Source organism: Chiloscyllium punctatum, chromosome 8 (genome assembly GCF_047496795.1).
Source record: "Chiloscyllium punctatum isolate Juve2018m chromosome 8, sChiPun1.3, whole genome shotgun sequence".
Taxonomy (NCBI): Eukaryota; Metazoa; Chordata; class Chondrichthyes; order Orectolobiformes; family Hemiscylliidae; genus Chiloscyllium; species Chiloscyllium punctatum.
The window spans coordinates 110,097,966-110,124,207 of record NC_092746.1 but is presented as its reverse complement, the minus strand read 5'-3'; the positions used below and the strand labels follow the sequence as shown (position 1 = coordinate 110,124,207).

The window sequence follows — 26,242 nt, the reverse complement described above, 5'->3', positions numbered from 1 at the left end:
TTGAGTTTGAGCTGCAGTTCCACAGAGCCAAGTTAGATTCAAAATTGGAGGCTAGAACTCTGCATGGATTTATGTGTGAATGCAAAAATCTCATTCCAAGTGGATCTACCAGTGGCAAAAGCATATTACTTTGGGATCGCTGTGGTCTTCACTTTGTCTCTGTGAAAATTGGTCTCCTATTGGCTCAGTTGCTTCCCTCCTACCATGAAGGCCAGTGTGACAAGTGATACTTGCAGTTGATATGTCCCAGTGTTAGGTTGTTATAATGGCTCTGACATTAACAGCTGTCACTGAATTGTGTATATTTTTGTCATTGTTAATTGCCAAATCTATTTAATAGGCCATTCATATTGGCATTCCAGTGAAAGGTAGTACCTGGGGCAGGGTCACAGATGGGGAGACAAACTGTTAAAAGCTTCAAATGAGTAACATGACTTCAAGCCACCAATTATTGACATTTTTATGAAACTGTTATGAACCTCCAATGGGGAGGTGGGACCTGAACCCAGGTCTTACCAGCCTAGAGATAGGGACACTTCCACTGTACAACATGAGCATTGCACTTAGATTTCTACAGGGACAGATATCATGGCAGACATGTGTTCCATCAGTTTACAATCAGGTTCCCACAATGCAACTCGAGCTAATTGCTGTCTGCTGTTGTGTATTTTCAAGTTTTGGGAAGGATGGCAGAGAAAGGAAGGGAGAGTCTGAGATCTCCACAAGTGAAGTGCCTTTCTCAGCACTCCTAATAGCATCTTCCAGTGTCTCAAAGTCGTTTTTTTGTTTCTGCCTGTTCTCCTGTTGTGGTTGTTGTCTCATCTAACCCCTCTGCCAGGAGACAGGAGGTTTAGAGGCGATTTGAGGGGAAACCTGTTCACCCAGAGGGTGGTGGGGTTCTCGAATGCACTGCCTGGGAGGGTAGTTCAGGCAGGAACTAAAAACTACTTGGATGAGCACTTGAAGTGTCATAACATTGAAGGCTAGAGCAGGGTAGTGGGACTATTGTCGGCAGTAGTATACTTTTGGGGGGACAGACTCGATGGGGCCGAAACATCTCATCTGTACTGTATGATTCTTTGAAACCATTTGCCCTCTGGAAATATTGGAAGAACAATGATTTGGATGTTGATTATAAGAAATGCATTCTGTAACTTCCCAATGACCCTACTAACCAGATGGCTTGGAAGCTTTGGTAACTTTTTTTTTAATTCCCTAAATTAAAAAATTTAGAGAACTATGACTTTTCACAATCGTTGGATCCATTGATGTGAAGGAAACACATTTGGCCAACAAGCAAGGAATACAACATGAAACAAAGAAATGCAAAGCTTGCGCCCACACCTCCCCACTTACTTCCCTCCAAGGCCCCAAGGGATCCTTCCATATCCACCACAAATTCACCTGCACCTCCACACACATCATTTACTGCATCCGCTGCACCCGATGTGGCCTCCTCTATATTGGGGAGACTGGCCGCCTACTTGCGGAACGTTTCAGAGAACACCTCTGGGACACCCAGACCAACCAACCCAACCACCCCGTGGCTCAACACTTCAACTCCCCCCTCCAACTCCATCAAGGACATGCAGGTCCTTGGACTCCTCCATCGCCAGACCATAGCAACACGACGATTGGAGGAAGAGCGCCTCATCTTCCGCTTAGGAACCCTCCAACCACAAGGGATGAACTCGGATTTCTCCAGTTTCCTCATTTCCCCTCCCCCACCTTGTCTCAGTCAAATCCCTCGAACTCAGCACCACCTTCCTGACCTCTCCGCCCCCACCCCCACTCCGGCCTATCACTCTCACCTTGACCTCCTTCCACCTATCGCATTTCCAACGCCCCTCCCCCAAGTCCCTCCTCCCTGCCTTTTATCTTAGCCTGCTGGACACACTTTCCTCATTCCTGAAGAAGGGCTCATGCCCGAAATCTCGATTCTCCTGTTCCTTGGATGCTGCCTGACCTGCTGCGCTTTTCCAGCAACACATTTTCAGCTCTGATCTCCAGCATCTGCAGTCCTCACTTTCTCCCCCGCTGTTTAAAGAAAGAGCCTACATTTGTATGTCACCCTTCATCACCACCATTGGGTGGTCTTCGTCTATTCAAAGTCAGTAATGTATTGTTGAAGTAATTTATACTCACCATAAGACTGTCCTTCTCACCCTCTCCCCTTGCCTGAGGCATGGTGACCCTCAAGTTAAACCACACCAGTCATCTCTCTATAATGAGAGGGTCACCATATGGTCCTCTTGGACTGGAGTTTCTTTCTTTTACTTTATTCACTATTGGTAGCAGCCTTTTGCACTCAGTATAGTCTCCAAACAGCCATGTGATGAAAGACCAGATTAATTTGTTGTTGGACAAGCCCTTTTCCAAATAAATCATCTCTTAAAGTTGGCAGCATTCATACATTCGTGCACTCATTCATCTATTGACAAAACATTCATCTGAAACATCCAAGTGGTATAGCACACAACAGCCTTCTGTCTAACCATGTGTATGGATCAATGCAGAGTCATGAAAGTGGCTTTGAGGAGCATGGGAACAGGAATAGGTCATTCAGCCCATTGACCACGCTGTGCCATTTAATACAATTGTGGCTGATTGAACACTTCAATGCCTTTTACTCACTCTCTATAACCATAACCTTGTACCAAAATCTATCAATCTCTACCCTAAACCATTCTCAAAGAGGCAGCGAACATGTTTGGAATAGTCCGAACCTTTTCACTCTCAGGGAAGAGTTGAAAATCAGGGGACATGTATTTATGGCGATTAGTAAAAGAGAAACACTACATGAGGCAGTAATTGTTCAGGATTTAGGAATGCATAGCCTGAGACTGCAATGGTTTAGTCATGGCTTTTAAAAGGGAATGGGATAAACATTTGAAGACAGCATTTTATAAAAATGTTAGACTGTGGAGAAAGGGAGGAAGCCAGTGGAATTGAGATTTCCAGGAGGACTTTTCTAGAATAGGAGTGTAGAAAGGGGAGGGGTGGGATTAAAAGTAGATTAGCAGTAGATAGTGATGCTCATCTGAAGAGCTTGTGCAGATGTAAGGGACCCCCAAATAGCCCCTTTCTGCACTGTAACCCTCCTGTAATTCAATGAAATAGGATGAGTGGAGATGTTCACACAGGAAGCCAACACAACATAATAGCTCAAGTGACCTGCTCCTGTGCAGCAACCAATCTAAGATTCTCTCCTAATGCCTCAAATTCCCAGTCGTTTAAAGCAATCCACAAGTAGATTTGAGAGGAATATCTTTTCACACCATACTATTAGTTCCTATCATTGCTTTCTCCTGAGCCCTAGCTTTCTCAGAAACAATATTTGGTGCATATTCTTACAGAAACATATTGCCTTTTACCTCATTGTAATCTCCTGATCCAATACACTTCCTCCCACAGTGATGGTATTCCCATGTTCCAAAAACTTACATGTTTTAAACTTAATATTGTTTAAATTCCATATGCCTTCATATAGCTAGTTGTACACAAAGATTGTGGCCCTGAAATTCTTTTCTCTTAAATGTGTTTCGCATCTTAGAGAGTAAAAGGCAGGCTTTTTGTGGATATTGTTTAAAGCAATTCTGTCAGTGCTTCTGATTTCACTTCGACAGGAACAAAGATATTGCAAAAGCTATTAAATTGATATTCTTTGTCTTGGTCAAGGACCTAAGGGATAAATATTTGCTGCAATATGAGGAGAATTGCTTTGCTGTGCTACAGACTGTGTCATGGGGATCATTTAGATTTACCTGAGAGTGAAAGGCAAACCCAAGTGATACACCTTGCTTGAGATACAGATTACCCAACAGTTACGGTGCTCTGTCAGTACTGTACTCCAAGCGTCAGCCTGGATTATGTGCTCAAGTCTCCGGAGTGCAGTTCCAGCCACCTTTCCTGGTTCAGAGTTGCCACTGAGCCAAGACGCACAATGAGATGCTTAGTATGATCTCCTTTGAGGCTTTCTCTCCAACTGTAAGCACCAACTTTGTTTGCATTAACTTATCCTGGACAGATGCCAAAATTCCCTGCAGCTGTTTGAATTGGTAATGTTTGTCAGGATAGGGATGGCTGATTACAATGCAAACAGTAAAATAACTGGAAAACTCTCCATGAATCTGCCTGAATTGCTCAAAATGTTGTCAAAGGACATTGGAGAAATTGAAGCTCTCAATAATATAAAAGGAACTTCGGAGAGAGTAGGTGATTAAGTGCTAAAAAAGGGTGGAAGACAGAAGAAGGTAATAGGCCATAAGACATGGTGGAGCTGACTTAGGCCATTCAGCCCATCGAGTCTGCTCCACCATTCAGTTATCACCAATATGTTTCGCAACCCCATTCTCCTGCCTTCTCCCTGTAACCCTTAACACCTTTACTAATCAAGAATGTATCTATCTCTGTCTTAAAGACATGCAATGACTTGGCTTCCTCAGCTTTCTGTAGCAATGAGACCTCCGGCTAAAGAAATTCCTCCTCATCTTAGTTCTAAAAGGTGATCCCTTCACTCTGAGGCTGTGCCCTCAGGTCCTCGACTCTCCTATGAGTGGAAACATTTCTCCATGTCCACTCTGTCCAGGCCCTTCTGTATTCTGTAAGTTTTAATTGTATTCCCCTCATCCATACAGCTGAAACCACCTCCCCATTATCCACAGCTCAGGTTATGCAATTTGCCAGGACTCTAGTCCTGGTATGATTCAGGTGGAGCCTATCCAATCAGAAAGTCTCCATCCTTCCTCAGTACTGGTGTCAATGTTCCATGAATTCAAATCCATTTCTCCTACACCAATCTCTGAGCCAAGCGTTTACCTCTTTAATCTTGTTGACCATGTACCAATTCACTCAGGGCTCAGGTAGTAGTAATCCAGAGATTATTACATTTTTGGTTCTGCTTTATAATTTAGCCCCGAGCTGCTTGTATTCCCTCAGCAGAACCTCTTTCCTCTTTCTACGTATATATTTGGTACCAATGTGGACCACGCCAACTGGATCTCTCTCCTTCCACTCCAAGCTCCTGTACAGCCCAGAAGTGATATCCTGAATCTGGGCACCAAGCAGGCAACACAGACTTTGGGACTCTCAATCGAGGTCACAGAGAACAGTACACTGGAGTTAACATGGAGAAGTTTGAAGACATGCTCTTTGAGAGGATGTATAAATAGTATACTGTAAATGGCAAGAAGTTGAAAAGTGGACATGAGCAGATACTTGGTGCTATGTCTTCAACTTCTATCAATCAAGGATCTTTCCATAGTTCCTTTTAATTTCATTTAAGTACATCATCTGAAAATGAAGCATTGGTATCAACCTGTAAAGTTGAAGGTTCACTTTACCTTCAAGTGTATGATCTAAGTCAATTGTAATAATGGATTAAATTTGAAAAAGCCATTCTAAAGGTTTTTTGACCCTGAGGAGGACACATGAGCCATTTCAGGCACAAGCCTTACAAAAATCATTAAGTTTGTTCTAACAAATATGGATGAACCTCGATTATCTGAATGAAACGGGCAGGGAGTATTTGTTCGGATAATCGAATGTTTAGATAACACAGTTTAGCCTACTATGGGAACTTGCGATCTTGTTTGGATAATCCGAAATTCAGGTAATTGAGGTTCGGATAATCGAGGTTCCTCTGTACAAAAGAAATTATATTGAATAAAAGTAGTGATTTTCACTCAATCCACTTCAGGTATTTGTTCGTGATACATTATTTAGGGAGATGGTTGGAGGTGGGATGCTCCTCAGAGGGTCGGTGTGGACCTGTTAGGCTGAATGGCCTGCTTACACACTGTAAAGAGAAACAAAAAGGGATTGAATGGTTGCTCAGTGGTTAGCACAACTGTCTCAGAGTGCCAAGGAGCCAGGTCCAGCCATGAGTGACTGTCTGTGTGGAGTTTGCACATTCTCCTTCGGGTGCTCAGATTTCATCCGGGTGCTTCAGTTTCCTCCCACAATCCAAAGATGTGCAAGTTAGGTGGATTGGCCATGCTAAATTACCCATAGCGTTCAGGGATGTACAGGCTAGGTGGATTAGCCATGGGAAATGTAGAGTTACAGGGATGGGGAGGGTCTGGGTAGGATGCTCTTCAGAAAGTTGGCATGGACTTGACAGGTCTGCTTCCACATTGTAGGGATTCTATGACTGCAGTTCTCCTTCCATCTTGGGTCTTCTTTTTGAATGTGTGAAACCAGTAAAAATCACCACTTATTAACACTTGCCCGCCACTAACCTTTTTGCATCGCCAGACTTCTTGAACTCTGTTTGGCTTATTAGTAGATTAACAGTTCATGATCAATCCTGCCCAATTCTCAATTGAGTTTTTAAAAATTATGCTGACATTACTTCCTACATTAGCCAAATTCATTTTTTAAATAATTGTCAACCACTTCATAAGAGCTTCCCTTTCACAGCAACTTGTCTCTCTTAGCTTATAGAACATAGAACATAGCGCAGTAGAGCACAGTATAGGCCCTTCGGCCCATGATGCTGTGGCAAGCATTTATCTTAATCGAAGCTCAACCTAACCTACACACCCCTCAATTTACTGCCGTCCATGTGCTTGTCCAGCAGTCGCTTAAATGTCCCCAGTGTCTCTGACTCTACTACCATTGCAGGCAGTGCATTCAACGCACCCACCACTCTCTGTGTAAAGAATCTACCTCTGACATCTCCCTTATACCTTTTTCCAATCACCTTAAAGTTATAGCCCCTCCTGACAGCCATTTCTGTTCTGGGGAAATGTCTCTGGCTCTCTACTCTATTTACCCCTCTCATTACCTTGTACAGCTCTGTCAAGTCACCTCTCTTCCTTCTTCTCTCCAGCTGAAAAAGCCTGAGCTCACTCAACCTCTCTTTATAAGACAAGCCCTCTAATCCAGGCAGCATCTTGGTAAATCTCCTCTGCACCCTCTTGAAAGCATCCACATCTTTCCTATAATGAGCTGACCAGAACTGGACAAAAATATTCCAAGTGTGGTCTAACCAGGGTTATATAGAGCTGCAGCAAAATCTCACAGATCTTATACTCAATCCCCCTACTAACCTCCTTTCTCGCTTCCCATAGCAACCCTGGATATATCTGGTCCGGCCTTGGGGACTTATCTATCTTGATGACTCCCAGAATTTCCAGCACATCCACTTAATATCAATCTGTTCAAGCCTATAAACCCAGTCCATGGTGTTCTCACCATCAACAAGGTCCCTCTCTCCAATGAATACTGAAGCAAAAAAACTCATTTAGGGCTCCCCTACATCTTCAGACTCCAGGCACAAGTTCCTTCCACTATCCCCGAATGGCCCTATCCTCTCTCTGATCATTCTCTTATTCCTCGCGTACATTATCTCCATAGAGGAGATAATGAGGCACCATTGAACAATTTAGGAATGTGCTTAGGCTGTATAAAGTTACTCTTTACTGATTAACTTTCATTCCAAATGTAACAACTGATAAATCTGAATATTCTCCAAAACATACCAATATCTTTTAACTACAAGAACCATGTGTGACCAAATGGTGTCTTAACCAAATTAAAGCTCAATGTAACTGTACAAAACCAGTACCTACAGGCATGAGACATACATCAGCTTGCAAATCTAAACCAACTTGAAACATCGCTTTGTCTCTAAGTGAAAGAACTTTTCCTCAAAATATAAGCTTACATAAGCCTGAGCCATAAAAGCAACCATCAAGTAGAAACTCAACTGGACTCACCATGTAAACACAGTGTCTACAAGATCGAACTAGATGGTTGGAATACTGCAGTAAGGACCTCAGCTCCTCTCTCCCCAAAGCCTGCCCATGATCTACAAGTCAGGAGCGTGGCAGAATGCTCCCCAGTCATTTGAATATGTGCAGCCCCAACAAGACACCAGAAGCTCAACATCATCCAGGGCTAAACTGCTGCCTTGCTTGGCATCACATCCACAAGCATCCACTCCCTCCAGCTGGTAGCAGCAGTGTCTAAAAGATGCACAGGCAACACAAGGAATGTCAGACAGATGTGAATCCCATTATCCCCGACTAGCAGTCAGCAGACAGCTGGCTGGAACATTTCTTGGCATTGTTACATTCTTCCCAGGCTCTCTATGTGCCGTATAATTTTCAATCTTCTTTTTGTGTTGTGGATTATCAGAGTCTAATTGCTACAAGTGGTTATAATTGATGTCATTATAATATTGCCAATGAATCCTTCTGCATTAGTGTACTTACAAGGCTGCATTAAGGCCTTGTACACAGCCCATTATGACCCAGCAATGATACCTTGAAACATTTAGGGTGCACAGTTACATTGCTCATAGACCGACTGGCACTATTCCCCTTCAAACTGCTCCTTGTAGATGCTTCTTGAGAATAAAACTATATCCAGAATAAATTGTTCTGTGCACTGCTGTAATAAATTGCACACCATGTCCTTGCTTTTTTGAATGAATTCACAGAGAAAACTTATAATTGTTGGAAGAAACAAAATTAACATTCCCTGAACAGGTTTCATTATTATTACGATATGGTTGTCTGGGTTTCGGTGTAAGTTTTCAATTTTTCTAGTAGTCCCTGAAATTCAGGAGGGTGCTTGCCACCAGTGTGCAGCCCATGGTAAATATTTTGGTTTTAATTTGGTGGATCACAGTTCTCTCCAACCAGGAAACTCTTCAACTCTGCACACTTGCCATAGGTGTACTATTTTTGAAGGATTTGCTGGAAGGTACTCAGCCAGTTTGGGCGGTCATCAATGCACCCTCCATCAGATCTCGGGGTGAGCATTGGCCGTGGAGGTTCTCACTCAGAAGCAGGTCGTGTTACCCACTTTGGGACACAAAACCTTGTCTCCTCACTTTGCTGCAGTTAGACGTTTGGGGTGGCTCAGTTGTCAGCACCGCTGCCCCACAACGCCAAGGACCTGGATTTGATTCTGTCCCTCGGGCAACTGTCCGTGTGGAGTTAGCACATTCTCCCCACATCTGTGTGGGTTTCTTCTGCATGCTCTGGTTTCATAGAACATAGACACAGAACATAGAAAAGTACAGCACAGAACAAGCCCTTTGGCCCACGATGTTGTGCTGAGGTTTAATCCTAACGTAAAATAAAACAACTTAGTCTACACACCCCTCAACTCACTGCAATCCATGTGCATGTCCAGCAGTCGCTTAAATGTCCCCAATGACTCTACTTCCACCACCACTGCTGCCAACGCATTCCATGCATTCACAACTCTCTGTGTAAAGAACCATCCTCTGACATCTCCTTTATACCTTTCTCCTAATATCTTCAAACTATGACCCCTCGTACCAGTCAATCCTGCCGTGGGGAAATGTCTCTGGCTATTGACTCTATCTATTCCTCTCATTATTTTGTATACCTCGATCAGGTCTCCTCCCTTCTTCCTTCCCTCCAGAGAAAAAAGTCCGAGCTCGGTCAACCTCTCTTCATTAGACAAGCCCTCCAGTCCAGGCAACATCCTGGTAAACCTTCTTTGCACCCTCTCCAAAGCCTCTGTATCTTTCCTATAGTAGGGCGACCAGAACTGGACACAATATTCCAAGTGTGGTCTCACCAGGGACTTGTAGAGCTGCACGAAAACCTCGCGGCTCTTAAACTCGATCCCCTGTTAATAAAAGCCAAAACACCATCTGCTTTCTTAACGACCCTATCCACTTGGGTGGCAACTTTGAGGGCTCTATGTACTTGAACACCAAGATCCCTCTGCTTCTCCACACTGCCAAGAATCCAGTCTTTAGTCCTATATTCAGCATTCAAGTTTGACCTTCCAAAATGCATCACTTCGCATTTATCCAGGTTGGTCTCCATTTGCCATTTCTGTATCCTGTCTATGTCGCGCTGCAGCCTACAGTAGCCCTTGATACTATCAACGGCACCTCCAAACTTTGTGTCATCCTCAAATTTAGTAACTCACCCTCAAACTCCTCATCCAAGTCATTCATAAAAACTACAAAGAGCAGAGGCCCAAGAATAAAGCCCTGCAGGACCCACTCAACACTGTCCTCCAGGCAGAATACTTTCCATCTATAACCAATTTTTGCCTTCTGTCAGCCAACCAATTCTGGATCCAGATAGCCAAATCTCCTTGTGTCCTGTACATCCTGACTTTATGAATGAGCCTACCATTGGAAACCTTATCAAATGTCTTGCTGAAGTCCAGATACCCCACGTCTTCTGCTCGAACTTCATCAACCTGTCTCGTCACCTCCTCAAAGAACTCAATAAGATTTGTGAGCCATCACCTGCCCCTTACAAAGCCATGCTGACTGCCTTCCATCACACTATGCTTTGCCTAATAGTCATAAATCCTATCCTTCAGAATTATTTCCAAAGCTTTGCTGACCACAGACATAAGACTGACTGGTCTGTAATTGCCAGGGATTTCCCTACTACGCATTTTGAAAAGAGGAACAACATTCACCTCCTTCCAATCCTCCAGTACGACTCCCGTGTAGAGTGAGGAGGCAAAGATCTTCACCCGTGGCTTAGCAACTTCCTTTCTCGCTTCCCGGAGCAGCCGAGGATAAATCACGTCTGGCCCTGGGGACTTACCGATCTTAATGTTTGCCAAAATTTCCAGCACAGCAACTTCATCAATCTTGATCTGTTCAAGCCTGTATCCCAGCTCCTCAAAGTTCTCATTCACAACAAAGTCCCTCTTCTTAGTGAATACCAAAGCAAAAAACTCATTTAGGGCTTCCCCTATCTGCTCAGACTCCACGCACAAGTTCCCAATGCTATCCCTGACCGGCCCTACCTTCTCTCTGATCATTCTCTTATTCCTTATGTATAAGTAAAGTGCCTTTGTGTTCTCCCTAATCCTTCTTGCCAATCCTTTTTCGTGCCCCCTCCTGTCTCTCCTCAGTCCATTTCTGAGCTCCTTTCTAGCAAGCCTGTAATCCTCTAAAGCTGTGCTAGATCCTTGCTTCCTCCACCTTACGTAAGCTGCCTTCTTCCTTTTGACGAGAAGTTCCTCTTTTCTTGTCATCCAAGGTTCCTTAATCTTACCCCTTCTTACCTGTCTCAGAGGAACAAATTTGTACATCACTCGCAACAACTGCTCCTTCAATAGTCTCCGCATGTCTGCTGTGCCCTCTCTGTGGAACAATTGCTCCCAGGCTGCACTTCTCAACTCCTGTCTGATAGCATCATAATTTCCTTTTCCCCAATTAAATATCTTCCCTTGGTAAGGATTCTGGGTAATCCAAGATGGAGGACGGGAAAAATGTCTAGCTGTAAGAGCTGCTCCTTTTTTTTGTGAGGTATTTTAGGTGTTGGAGGTGATTTCCTCGAATTCCAGGAGCAGCAATTACTGTTTTATATGCTGTTGCATTGTTTTGGAACTTTGGAAAAAGAAAAGTCAAAACAACAACAGTTTAAAAGGGAGAAGAGCAGACAAAGGAAGCACATGGTGAGGACAGTGCAGGAGAGAGAGAGAGAGAGAGAGAAAGAAAGAGAAAGAAAGAGAAAGAGAAAGAGAGAACCTGCACAGTTACTGCCTTTGCTGTTTGATTTCGTGTATCGCTAGACATTGGAGTGCATCTAGGAAAATTAACAAACAGTGAAATTCACAACTAATCTTGGAGGAACTGTTGGGCGAAGTTCACAGCACAGAATCAGATAAGTTAATTGTTGTTTTAAGTCTGTCCAAGAGAAAGGCTGCAGTAGTGAGTATAGTGGATTCTTTCTTGATGAGATGTTTTCGGAGATAAGTCTCTTGATTAAACTTAAAATATAAGCCATAGCTATTAATTTAACCTGAGGCAGTGTTTGTAGAGGAATAAGACAGTGTTATTTTCTGAGTCTGTAGATTGTGAGGGAGCAAAAATGGCCTTTGCAGTGATATGTACTTCTTGTCAGATGTGGGAGTTTAAAGAGAGTTTAAGGGTTATTGCGGATTATATCTGCAATAAATGCTGTTGGATGCGAATCTTATCAGATCGAGTGGATTGGTTGGAGAGACAGACAGAAGCGATGAGGAATTTGCAGCAGCAACAGTATGTGATGGATGGCAGTTATAGGAAGGAGGGAAAGTCTCAGATACAGTCACATAGATGGGTTAACTCCAGGAAGGTTGAGAGAGGTCGGCACCTAGTGCAGGAGTCTTTTGTGGATATACCCATTTCAAACAGGTATGCCTTTTTGGAAAATGTAGGGGTGATGGATATTCAGAGGAACGTAGCACAAACAGCCAAGTTTCTGGTGTTGAGACTGGCTCGAATGCAAGGAGGAGTACGTCAGCTTCAAAGAGATCAATTGTGTTCGGGGATTCTGTAGACAGAGGTACAGACAGATGTTTCTGTGGCCAGCAGAGAAAAAGCAGAATGGTGTGTTGTTTCCCTGGTGCCAGGATCAAGGATATCTCAGAGAGGGTGCAGAATGTTCTCACGGGGGAGAGAGACCAGCAGGAGGTCATTGTCCACATTGGAACCAATGACATTCGAAGGGAAAAGGTTGAGATTCTGAAGGGAGATTACAGAGAGTTAGGCAGAAATTTAAAAAGGAGGTCTTCAAGGGTAGTAATATCTGGATTACTCCCAGTGCTACGAGCGAGTGAGGGCAGGAATAGGAGGATAGACAATAGACATTAGGTACAGGAGTAGGCCATTTTGCCCTTCGAGCCTGCACCACCATTCAATATGATCATCCTTAATCAGTATCCTGTTCCTGCCTTATCTCCATAACCCTTGATTCCACTATCTTTGAGAGTTCTATCCAACTCTTTCTTAAATGAATCCAGAGACTGGGCCTCCACTGCCCTCTGGGGCAGAGCATTCCACACAACCACCACTCTCTGGGTAAAGAAGTTTCTCCTCATCTCTGTCCTAAATGGTCTACCCCGTATTTTTAAGCTGTGTCCTCTGGGTCAGCACTCACCCATCAGCGGAAACATTTTTCCTGCCTCCAGAGTGTCCAATCCTTTAATAATCTTATATGTCTCAATCAGATCCCCTCTCAGTCTTCTAAACTGAAGGGTATACAGGGCCCAGTCGCTCCAGTCATTCAGCGTAAGGTAGTCCCGCCATTCCAGGAATTGACCTCGTGAACCTACGCTGCACTCCTTCAATAGCCAGAATGTCTTTCTTCAAATTTGGAGACCAGAACTGCACACAATACTCCAGGTGTGGTCTCACCAGGGCCCTGTACAGCTGCAGAAGAACCTCTTTGCTTCTATACTCAATCCCTCTTGTTATGAAGGCCAGCATGCTATTAGACTTCTTCACTACCTGCTGGCTTACCTTCATTGACTGGTGTACAAGAACACCCAGATCTCTTCGTACTGCCCCTTTACCTAAGTTGATTCCATTTAGGTAGTAATCTGCCTTCCTGTTCTTGCCACCAAAGTGGATAACCGTACATTTAACCACATTAAACTGCATCTGCCATGCATCTGAACTTCCACACTGCGGATTCAACTTGGGCAAATACTAGATTAAATTACATTACAGTGTGGAATCAGGCCCTTCGGCCCAACAAGTCCACACCGACCTGCCGAAGCTCAACCCATCCATACCCCTACATTTACCCCTTACTAACACTACAGGCAATTTAGCATGGCCAATTCACCTGACCTGCACATCTTTGGACTGTGGGAGGAAACCGGAGTACCCAGAGGAAACCCACGCAGACACGGGGAGAACGTGCTAACTCCACACAGTCAGTCGCCTGAGGCGGGAATTGAACCCGGGTCTCTGGCGCTGTGAGGCAGCAGTGCTAACCACTGTTCCACCGTGCCGCCACTTACATCCGACATCCAGACGACTGTTTGGGCCTGGAGATAACTCCCAAGAGGGTCTTTTTACCCTTAGAATTTCTCAGCTCTATCCATACTGACTCTACATCCCCTGATTCTAGATCCCCCCACGCAAGGGACTGAATATCATCCCTTACCAACATGGCCACCCCACCCCCTCTACCCATCAGTCTGTCCTTACGATAGCACGTGTAGCCTTGAATATTCATTTCCCAGGCCCTGTCCACTTGAAGCCACGTCTCAGTCATCCCCACAACATCGTATCTGCCAATTTCCAAAAGAGCCTCAAGCTCATCCATAGAGCAGGTGAATGCATGGCTGAGGAGCTGGTGTAAGGGTGAAGGATTCACATTTTTGGATCATTGGAATCTCTTTTGGGGTAGAAGTGACCTATACAAGAAGGACGGATTGCACCTAATTTGGAAGGGGACTAATATACTGGCAGGGAAATTTGCTCGAACTGCTTGGGAGGATTTAAACTAGTAAGGTGGGGGGCGCTGTGGGGTGGGACCCAGGGAGATAGTGAAGAAAGAGATCTATCTGAGACGAGTACAGCTGAGAACAGAAGTGAGTCAAACAGTCAGGGCAGGCAGGGACAAGGTAGGACTAATTAATTAAACTGCATTTATTTCAATGCAGGGGGCCTAACAGGGAAGGTAGATGAACTCAGGGCATGGTTAGGAACGTGGGACTGGGATATCATAGCAATTACAGAAACATGGCTCAGGGATGGGCAGGATTGGCAGCTTAATGTTCCAGGATACAAATGTTACATTAAGGATAGAAAGGGAGGCAAGAGAGGAGGGGAAGTGGCATTTTTGATAAGGGACAGCAGTACAGCTGTGCTGAGGGAGGATATTCCTGGAAATACATCCAGGGAAGTTATTTGGGTGGAACTGAGAAATAAGAAAGGGATGATAACCTTATTGGAATTGTATTATAGACCCCCCCAATAGTCGGAGGGAAATTAAGAAACAAACTTGTCAGAAGATCTCAGCTATCTGTTAGAGTAATAGGGTAGTTGTGGTCGGGGAGTTTAACTTTCCAAACATCGACTGGGACTGCAATAGTGTTAAAGTTTTAGATGGAGAGGAATTTCTTAAGTGTGTACAAGACAATTTTCTGATACAGTATGTAGATGTACCTACTAGAGAAGGTGCAAAACTTGGAAATAAGGCAGGGCAGGTGACTGAGGTGTCAGTGGGGGAGCACTTTGGGGCCAGCGACCATAATTCTATTCGTTTTAAAATAGTGATGGAAAAGGATAGACCAGATCTAAAAGTTGAAGTTCTAAACTGGAGAAAGGCCAATTTTGACGGTATTAGGCAAGAACTTTTGAAAGCTGATTGGAGGCAGATGTTCGCAGGTAAAGGGACGGCTGGGAAATGGGAAGCCTTCAGATATGAGATAACAAGAATCCAGAGAAAGTATATTCCTGTTAGGGTGAAAGGAAAGGCTGGTAGGTATAGGGAATGCTGGATGACTAAAGAAATTGAGGGTTTAGTTAAGAAAAAGAAGGAAGCATATGTCAGGTATAGGCTGGATAGATCGAGTGAATTCTTGGAAGAATATAAAGAAAGTAGGAGTATACTTAAGAGAGAAATCAGGAGGGCAAAACAGGGACATGAGATAGCTTTGGCAACTAGAATTAAGGAGAATCCGAAAGGTCTTTACAAACATATTAAGGACAAAAGGGTAACTAGGGAGAGAATAGGGCCCCTCAAAGATCAGCAAGGCGGCCTTTGTGTGGAGCCACAGAAAATGGGGGAGATACTAAATGAATATTTTGCATCAGTATTTAGTGTGGAAAAGGATATGGAAGATATAGACTGTAGGGAAATAGATGGTGACATCTTGCAAAATGTCCAGATTACAGAGGAGGAAGTGCTGGATGTCTTGACATGAATAAAAGTGGATAAATCCCCAGGACTTGATCAGGTGTACCCGAGAACTCTGTGGGAAGCTAGAGAAGTGATTGCTGGGCCTCTTCCTGAGATATTTGTATCATCAATAGTCAGAGGTGAGGTGCCAGAAGACTGGAGGTTGGCAAACGTGGTGCAACTGTTTAAGAAGGGTGGTAAGGACAAGCCAGGGAACTATAGACCAGTGAGCCTGACCTCGGTGGTGGGCAAGTTGTTGGAGGGAATCCTGAGGGACAGGATGTACATGTATTTGGTAAGGCAAGGACTGATTCGGGATAGTCAACATGGCTTTGTGCGTGGGAAATTATGTCTCACAAACTTGATAGAGATTTTTGAAGAAGTAACAAAGAAGATTTATGAGGGCAGAGCAGTAGATGTGATCTATATGGACTTCAGTAAGCTGTTCGACAAGGTTCCCCATGGGAGACTGATTAGCAAGGTTAGATCTCACGGAATACAGGGAGAACTAGCCATTTGGATACAGGACTGGCTCAAAGGTAGAAGACAGAGGGTAGTGGAGGAGGGTTGTTTTTCAGACTGGAGGCCTGTGACCAGTGGAGTGCCACAAGGATCAGTGCTGGGCCCTCTACTTTTTGTCATTTACATAAATGATTTGGATGTGAGCATAAGAGGGACAGTTAGTAAGTTTGCAGATGACACCAAAATTGGAGGTGTAGTGGACAGTGAAGAGAGTTTCCTCAGATTACAACAGGAAATGGACCAGATGGGCCAGTGGGCTGAGAAGTAGCAGATGGAGTTTAATTCAGACAAATGCGAGGTGCTGCATTTTGGGAAAGCAAATCTTAGCAGGACTTAAACACTTAATGGATAGGGAGTGTTGCTGAACAAAGAAACCTTAGAGTGCAGGTTCATAGCTCCTTGAAAGTGGAGTCGCAGGTAGATAGGATAGTGAAGAAGGCGTTTGGTATGCTTTCCTTTATTGGTCAGTGTATTGAGTACAGGAGTTGGGAGGTCATGTTGCAGCTGTACAGGACATTGGTTAAGCCACTATTGGAATATTGCGTGCAATTCTGGTCTCTTCCCTATTGGAAAGATGTTGTGAAACCTGAAAGGGTTCAGAAAAGATTTACAAGGATGTTGCCAGGGTTGGAGTATCTGAACTACAGGGAGAGGCTGAACAGGCTGGGGCTGTTTTCCCTGGAGCATCGGAGGCTGAGGGGTGACCTTATAGAGATTTACTAAATTATGAGGGGCATGGATAGGATAAATAGACAAAGTCTTTTCCCTGGGGTCGGAACTAGAGGGCATAGGTTTAGGGTGAGATTGGAAAGATATAAAAGAGACTGAAGAGACAACCTTTTCACGCAGAGGGTGGTACGTGTATGGAATGAGCTGCTCGAGGATGTGGTGGAGGCTGGTACAATTGCAACATTTAAGAGGCACTTAGATGGATATATGAATAGGAAGGGTTTGGAGGGATATGGGCTGGGTGCTGGCAGGTGGGACTAGATTGGGTTGGGATATCTGGTCGGCATGGATGGGTTGGACCGAAGGGTCTGTTTTCATGCTGCACATCTCTATTACTCTATAACTGCTCCTTTCCCTCTCCAAGGTTGTGGTAAATGTGAGGCAGTTGTGATCACTGTCACCAAAGTGTTCTCCCACCGCGAGATCTCATACCTATCCTGGCTCATTGCTGGGCACCAAATCCAAAATGGCCTCTCCCCTCATCGGTCTGTCTACATCCTGAGTACGAAAACCCTCCTGAATACACCTGACAAAAATGGCTCCATCCAAACCATCGGCAGTAAGGAGGTTCCAGTCGATATTGGGAAAGTTGAAATCACCCATAACAACAACCCTGCTACATCTGCAATTTTCCAAAATCTCCCCGCCTATGAATTCTTCAATCTCTCTACTGGTATTAGAGGGTCTGTAGAAAACCCCAAATGTGGTGGATGTTCCCTTGCTGTTCCTAATTTCCACCCATACTGATTCAGTAGACAAGCCTACCTCAACAACCTTCATTTCTGTAGCTGTAATGCACTCTCTGATTAGCAATGCTACACCCCTTCCTCTGTTTCTACCCTCTCTGTTCGTTTTAAACATTCTAACTCCTGGAACATCAAGCAACCGTTCCTGTCCCTGTGAAACCCCCATCTCTGTTATGGCCACAACATTGTAGCCCCAAGTACTGATCCAGGCTCTAAGTTCGTCACTCTTATTTCGGACCCTCCTTGCTTCAATGCAGACACATTTTAACCGCTCTCTTTATTTCATCGAGTAAGAAACCTTCCTGATAGATTCACTACATCCTGTCACTGCCCTGTCTGCAACTGACCCCCCTCTCAGATATGTAGCTCTGATTCCCACTCTCCTGCCAAACTAGTTTAAACCCTCCCGAACCACACGAGCAAATCTTCCACCCAGGACATTTATGCCCCTACATTTCAGGTGCAACCTGTCCTTCATGTACAGGTCCCACCTTCCCCAGAAGGTATCCCAATGGTCAAGGTATCTGAAGCCCTCCCTCCTGCACCGGCGTTGCAGCCACATGTTAAGCTGCGTTCACTGACTGTTCCTCACCTCACCATCCCGTGGCACCGGTAGCAAACCTGAGATCACTACTCTACTTGTCCTGCTCTTCAGCTTCCAACCTAACTCTCTGTAGTCACTTTTCAGATCCTCAATCCCTTTCCTGGCAATGTCATTGGTGCCAATATGTACCACGATTGCTGGTGGCTCACCCTCCCCCTTCAGAATTCTGTAAACCTGATCGGTGACATCCCGGATCCCGGAAGGCAACATACCACCCGGGAGTTGCGTTCCTGTCCACAAAATCTCCTGTCAATCCGTCTAACTATTGAGTCCCCTACCACTAGTGCTTTTCTATTCTCCCCACTTCCCTTCTGAGCCACAGTGCCAGGCTCAGTGCCAGAGACCTGACAACTATGGCTTTCCCCTGGTAGGCCGTCCCCACCAGCAGTATCTAAAATGGTATACTTATTGCTGAGGGGAATGGATCCCTGCCCTATCTGTTGGTTCCCTTTCCTCCCCCTGACTGTAACCCAGCTGTCCTTATCCTGTGTCTGAGGAGTGACCACCTCCCTGTACATCCTCTCAATTTCTCCCTCAGCCTCCCGAATGATCCGTAGTTCATCCAGCTCCAGCTCCAGTTCCCTAACTCGGTTTTCGAGGAGCTGGAGTTGCATACACTTCCCGCAGATGTAGTCGGCAGAGACGTGTGAAGTGTCTCTCACCTGCCACATTCTGCAGGGGGATCATGCAACTGCCATAACATCCATATCCCGCTACTCTGAAAGCCCACACAGGACTAAACAAAGGAAGAGAAGAAAAAAATGGGAAACCTGAAAACTTAACCGTGTTTACAGACTCTTAGCAAGGTTAGAGGAGGTGAGTGGGAGGGAGGCCCTACTGTGTAGGGTCTCTGGTTTAGATCTCACCCACTTAAAAACTTCCCGGCAGCCCTCGTTTCTCTCCTCCCTCTCTCCTCGCAGCTCTGTTCAAAAAAATATTTTTTACTCACCTTCCCGGCAGTCTTTTGCTCCTCTCTCGCACCTCTCGGCAAATGGAGGCCCTGACGCCTGAGGTAAGTTTTTTAAACTGGTATACTCACCTTCCCATCAGTCCTTCCCTCCTCCCTCAGCAAATGGAGGGGTGAAATGACAAATGATTTAAACTTCAGTGAGGAGTTAGGTACAGGGACTTTGGTGTGACTATTGTACAAGTGGAGTTTTAAATCCTATACTAGAAGAAATATATTGTACAAGAGCTGTTTTGTCTCTGCTCACTTTATAAAGCAATGTTTTGAGATTCATGGGATTACGTATTTACAGGTCTTCAAATTTATTTATTCTGTTTTATCTTTGTATTTGTTAACAGGTTTCTGTTCTGTTGTGAAAACAAAATCTTCAGCATTGTGCGCTTATGTTCCAGTGAGAGACCACTCCATTAATACCAAAGCAAAACAAAATAAAATATGATCTATTAACCCAGGTTTCAGTCTGGGATTGACTTATCTGGTAATAACATGAGCTGCGATCATAAAACTGTAATGGCTTCAGGAACTGAGTATCCCCAGTGAGTGTCAACAAACAAGTGATTGATAAAGAAAGTGCAGCTTAACTGTACTGTTGACCATCCCTTACATCTTTTTACTGATGATTGAGTAAATGGATGTGGCAGTAATTTTCCAGGTTGGGTTTGTCTTGCCTCTTAGGTACAGGACATACCTAAGCAATTTTGCAAATATGCAACCATAGTACCTGCAGCTTGGCTGAGGGAGCAGCAGGTTCTGAAGCACAAGTCTTCAGTTCTATTGCTGGAATGTTGTCAGGGTCCATAACCTTTACAGCATCCCAAGCCTTCAGCCATTTCTTGCTATCTTTTTTGCTTGGACTTCTATGATGTTAAATCCTTTTTAAAAACAAAACTAAAACTGCAAATATAGGAAATCAGAAGTAAAAACGAAAAACGCTGGCAGGTCTGGAAGCTCCCGTGGAGAGAAAAACTGAGTTAATGTCTCAGGTCTAGAACCTTCCACAAGAGTGGTCCCTACTTCCTCTAAATCTAGGTGACAGCAGGAGAAGCTGTTCTTGCAACTGAGAATCGCGGGTAACTCTCACCCATTAATATCCCAGTCCCTCTTCAAGTATAGGTTCTGCATTCATTAAAAACGGAAGGATGCCCAGCTTTGAGATGACCAAATATGGCAAGTAGAATTTACTTTCAAATTAGCCAACAATTGCAGCAAATGTGGTATCCATGGTAACATCTGCCGGTCTGTGTGCCACATATTTTCAGGACGATATGTTCAAAGTGGGGTTTCCTTGCCAGAAAACTTCAACTGTTTGTGACATCCCTGATTGCTATTTTTACTGATCCTGTCTGGTATAGCATAGGGAGCTCCAGATGGTGCGTTTCTCTTTTTACTGATTATACTTTCTAATGATTTATGGTTTGTAACATTCTGCTGGTGGATTGAGGAGAAATGTCCTTCCATTCCCTTGAAGTGCCAAGTAGGCTTCACAATGGTGCCAACACACATGCAGGGCCAAGTCTCCACAAAGTGATGGGAGTCTCGGCGGGTCAGTTAGAGAGCTTGCTAGAGACCAGTTCTCTTGAAGAGTCCCTGGATTCAAGACATTGATTCCCTCTCCACAGATATTGTGCTTCTCCAGCAGCTTCTGTCTACTTTGAAGTTTGTTTGCCAATTACAAGCCTATTCGGCATGTATCTTCCTGCATTTTGGTACCAATGTCCATTTTGTGCAACTTTTGAAGCTGTATTTTCAATTCCTGAACGCAAAATATCCATATTCGAATAGCTACGGTATGGAAAGAGGCCATTCGGCCCATCGAGTCTGCACCAACCCTCTGAGGTGCATCCCACCAACACCTAGCCCCTGACCCTATCCTCGTAACCCTGCATTTACCCTGGCTAATCTACCTAACCTGGACATCTCTCGACACTACGGGGCAATTTACCAGGGCCAGTCTCCCTCACCTGCACATCTTTGGACTTGTTAGTGGTGAGGAGAAAGTGAGGACTGCAGATGCTGGAGATCAGAGCTGAAAATGTGTTGCTGGAAAAGCGCAGCAGGTCAGGCAGCATCCAAGGAGCAGGAGAATCGACTGAAGAAGGGCTTATGCCCGAAACGTCGATTCTCCTGCTCCTTGGATGCTGCCTGACCTGCTGCGCTTTTCCAGCAACGCATTTTCAGCTTGTTAGTGGTGAACCAACTCTAATGTCTGTGGGATACCATTTCCCACCTTTAACCTCCAGCCTGAATCCACACGCATTGACTCTGGCCTGTGGCTGCCTGGGTTTCCTGTATTCACAGTTTTACTTCTGATTTCCTGTATTCACAGTTTTTAAAAAGGATTTAACATCATAGAAGTCCAAACAAAAAAGATATCAAGAAGTGGCTGGGATGCTGTAAAGGTTATGGGCCCTGACAACATTCCAGCAATAGAACTGAAGACTTGTGCTTCAGAACCTGCTGCTCCCTCAGCCAAGCTGCAGGTACAATGGTTGCATTTTTGCAAAATTGCTTAGGTATGTCCTGTACCTAAGAGGCAAGACAAACCCAACCTGGAAAATTACTGCCACATCCATTTACTCAATCATCAGTAAAAAGATGTAAGGGATGGTCAACAGTACAGTTAAGCTGCACTTTCTTTATCAATCACTTGTTTGTTGACATTCACTGGGGATACTCAGTTCCTGACTGCTTGGGTTAGAGCAGGATTTGTACTCTGTCTTCTAGGAAGGGAATGATGGACATAAACTACACCTCAGTGACTTGCAGTCATAATGCCCAGTGACTCTCAGTGTATGTGCAAAGGAGAGTTGGAGGGTTGCCTGCTTTCAGATGAGACGTTGAACTAAGGTCCCAGTCACCTTCTCAGATCAACATGAGGGATTCCACTGCACTATTTCAAGTAAAAGCAGGAGCGATATTTTCTGATTGTCCGCCTAGCTTTTACTTTCAAACCCACGTCACTAAAACTAATAATTTGAGGATTAACCGTCCTGTTGTTGGGGTTTGCAAATTGGCTGCTACATATCCCTGAATTGCACACCAAAAGCATGTTAATTGGCCCTAAGTTCCTTTGCAACATTCTCAGGCCATGATAGGTGCCATATAAATGCGACTCCCATTTTTCAATCTTGAAGAAAACAATCATGATACCACTGACAAGATGGGCTGAATGGTCGCCTAATGCCTGCACCATTCTGGGCTAATACATGAAATGGCTGGGTTTTCTTATGAGGAAAGGTTGGACAGGCTGTGCTCAAATCCATTGGAGGCAGTGGGATTGAAACAGATGCCGTTCCGAGGGGTCTTGACAGGATGGATGTAGAAAGGATGTTTCCTTTTGTAGCAGAATTTAGGATGGGAGGTCAGTGTTTAAAAATAAGAGGTTCCCGTTGAAGGCAGAAGTGAGGAAATTTTCTCTTCTCTGCGGCCCGTAAGTCTTTGGAACATGTTTCCTGAAATGATGGGGGCAGCAGAGTGTTTGAATATTCCCATGACAGAAGGGGATAGATCCTTGAGGTAAGGCAGAAGGTTACCGCAGTAGTTGGAGGTGAATAGTACAATAAGATCAGCCATGCTTTTATGAAGTGGAAGGGCAGGCTTAAGAGGGGAATAGCCCATCATGCTCCCAATACGTACAATTGAATGTACATGAACTAGGAAATTCATATTCTAATATTAAACCATGAGGCACGCAAGGATACTATGCCTTAAAATAAGCAAAGGCAAACGTTTAACCAATCAGTACATATATAATCATCAATATTAGTCTTAATATAGAACCATAGAGATTGGAGCAGGAGTAGGCCATTCAGCCCTTTGAGCCTGCTATGCTATTCAGTATGATCATGGCTGATTATCCAACTCCATTCCCTGTTTTCTTGACATAAAGTTGGATCCTTTTAGCACTAAGAACTATATCTAAACTCTTTGAAAACATTCAGTGTTTTGGCCTCAATTGCTGTCTGTGGCAGAGAATTCCACGAGCTCCTCCTGTCTGAGTGAAGTCATTTCCCCTCAGCTCAGTCCGAAATAGGCTACTTCATATCCTTCCACAGTGACCCTTAGTTCTGCTGTTGACCCCTGGCATTGATCTTCTACATGCTCACCTTGGAACTGCTCAAAAAGTAAATGGCAAGTCTGATGAAGGGATTGCAGGGTCTTGAGGGATTTAAGGACCTTTTCTGTACACGTTTTCTAATCTTGTCAACTCACCTTGCCCATAGGAGCAGGCCAGATTACACTCCGAAAATGAAAGCAAAAATCTGAAAGACATAGCAGAAAGTAAATTTTGTTTTATCTCAAACGATTTGATAATAAAACAGTCGCAAAACAGATGTTGCATTGTGAGTGATATGGAAACCATTCACTGAAGCATTAATCTAATGTTGACTTACATGTTAGGTTTCAAGTAAACATCTTTCTCATTCACTCTTTTGCTATCTGTGGTAACTTTGTTATCCTGGCTACAGAGAATGGTACAGAGAGACCTGAATGATATTAACTAGTGCACATTCACACATTAATGTGTCTCTTTGTTTTCCTTTCCAGACTCATCGGCATTCTTTTACAGCCTACTACACCCTGTGTAATTTAGAGACTTGGTAAGTAATAAACTCTTATTATTTCCCGTGAGCAACTGATTTGCCGCTACGCTGGGCTGAGTGTATTTGATCTTTGAGCTAGTTTCAGACTGAAGCAGTATCAGTAACAGGCACGACACAAGCTTGTGAGATGGGAATGTACAATAATACAAGGTCATATATATATCACAACCAAGGTGTGAATTGGAATCGAAAACAATGCACACTTTGGATTGATATGAATCACTGTTTCTGGCTCTCAATTTACGTGTTGGATTCAAATTGGAATTTTTAGGAATGAAGGCAATTTGTGATGAAGTCAAGGTATTACATGACAAAAATATATTATTTACAAAAGTATCTGTTTACAACCCACCTACTGCCCACCTTGCGTCTTGCCACCCCATACAGAGGAGTCTAAGTGAACAAGATCCACCAACTGACATCCTATGGATTAAGGAATGGAAAATATAGAAAGTAAGGGCAGATCTAGGCCATTCAGCCCATTGAGTGTTCTGTCATTCAGTATAATCATAGCTGATCATCCAACTCAGTATCCTATTCCCACTTTCCCTTTGATCACTGTAACCCAAAGGATAATATACTGAGTTCCTTTTGAATACATCTCTGAACATTCAGTAGAAGATGCAAAGTCACTGATAAGTTATGCAGGTTAAACGCCATGTGTCGAATGGCAGACGTTGAACTATCACCAGGAGAGTGGTTCTTGATAAGCAGGTTCAGGGCATGTCAGGGCTCCTGTGCAGAGAATGGAATGGATTCCTTGCAGGAAGCAAGGTGTGAGGACATGTACTTGAGGTAATTGTGGGAGTCAATGGGCTGGTAATGGATGTACATGGACAGCCTACTCCCAGAAGTGGAAACACAAGTTTTGAAGGAGGGAAGGAAAGACTCAGAGATGGACGAGATAAAGGTGAGAGCAGGGTGGAAATTGGAAACAAAGTTGATTAATTTTTCCAATTCTTGATGAGAGTAGGAAACAGCACTATGGACACCAGTGGATTCGGAGAAAGCGTTGTGGGTGAGGGTCCGGGTTGGATCGGAACAACAAATGGTCCGCATCCCCCTCAAGGAGACAGGGTTTACTGGTGCCCATAGCCAAAGCTTTGAAGACAAAGTTGTTCAAAGTGAGAACTAGCTCAGTCAGGTGAAGGAAGTAGTGGTGGTTGGAGACTGTTCTTTTCAAGGAGGAAGTGGTGAGCCTTAGGACCATCCGAATGGGGAAATGGTTGTGTAGACGGATCGCACATTCATAGCGAAGAGGACATTGGGGAACTGGATATGATGGAAACAGCCTTAAAGCATCAGAAGAATCACAAATTAAGTGGAAAGAGGCTGAACATTTGGAAGGAAATAGAGTCAAGTGAGGAAGAAGTAAGTCCAATGGGGCAGGTACAGTCTGAAACAGCAGCACTGCCAGAGTATTCCTGTTTTTGGATTTTGCGAAGGAGATGGAAGAGGGCTAATTTTGTTTGGAGGACTGTGAGGTGGAATGCTGTGGAGGAGAGAGCTCCAGAGGAGAATGAGGTCCTCAACATTAATCTTCAATCCATTGACGTTCCAAGGTATCAGGTCAAACACGGGGCGAGGAAATCTACCATTGATGACCACATAGCATCCTCCTCTGGCTGACAACTCGCCATGTGGTCCTCCATGTCAAACACTACTCGGAGGAAGCACTGAGGGTGGAGAGGACGCAAAATGTACACTGGGGGAGGGGGAGGTGGGGGGGGGGGGGCGTTGATGACTTCAATTACCACTACTATGTGTAGCTCAGCAACAACATTACTAATCGAGCTGGTTGGGTCCTGCGGCAGGTGGTGAGGGAACCAACAAGAGGGAAAAATATACTTGACCTCATCCTTACCAAACTAGCCGCTGCAGATGCATTTGTCCGTGACAGTCTCAGTAAGAGCAACCACCTTGTGGAGACAAAGTCCTTCCTTCACATTGGGAATAACCTCCATTTGGTGAATAACACCATTACTATACTAAATGGAACAGACTTCAAACAGAGCGAGCGACTCTACACTGAGCATCAATGAGGCATTGTGGGCTATTAACAGCAGCAGAATTGTACTCCAACACAATCTATAACCTCATGGGCTGGCATATCCACCTATTCGACTATTATGTTAAGCCAGGGGATCAACCCTAGTTCAATAGAGAGTGCAGGAGGGCATGCCAGGAGCAGCCCAGGCACACCGAAAAATGAGGTATCAACCTGGTGAAACTACCAAACAGGACTACTTGCATGCCAAGCAGCATAAGCAACAAGCAATAAACAGAGCTAAGTGATCCCAAAACCAACGGGTCAGATCTAAGCTCTGCCGACTTCCCACATTCAGTTGTGAATAACGGTGGACAATGCCCATCCTCAATGATAAGTGAGTCCAGTACATCAGTGCAAAAGGGCAAAAGGTAAGGCTGAT

The 26,242-nt window shown here is 44.3% G+C and overlaps 1 protein-coding gene across 6 annotated transcripts in view; it reads left to right on the top strand.

Moving 5' to 3' along the window:
• The window catches only part of dpp6a (dipeptidyl-peptidase 6a), a 1,516,786-nt gene that overhangs the window by 1,216,916 nt on the left and 273,628 nt on the right, over positions 1–26,242 (top strand). For all 6 annotated transcript variants that reach the window (XM_072576237.1, XM_072576239.1, XM_072576236.1 and 3 more), the window contains one exon: positions 23,758–23,810. In XM_072576237.1, the coding sequence (XP_072432338.1) occupies positions 23,758–23,810 (53 nt within the window). The remainder of the gene's footprint in view (positions 1–23,757; positions 23,811–26,242) is intronic.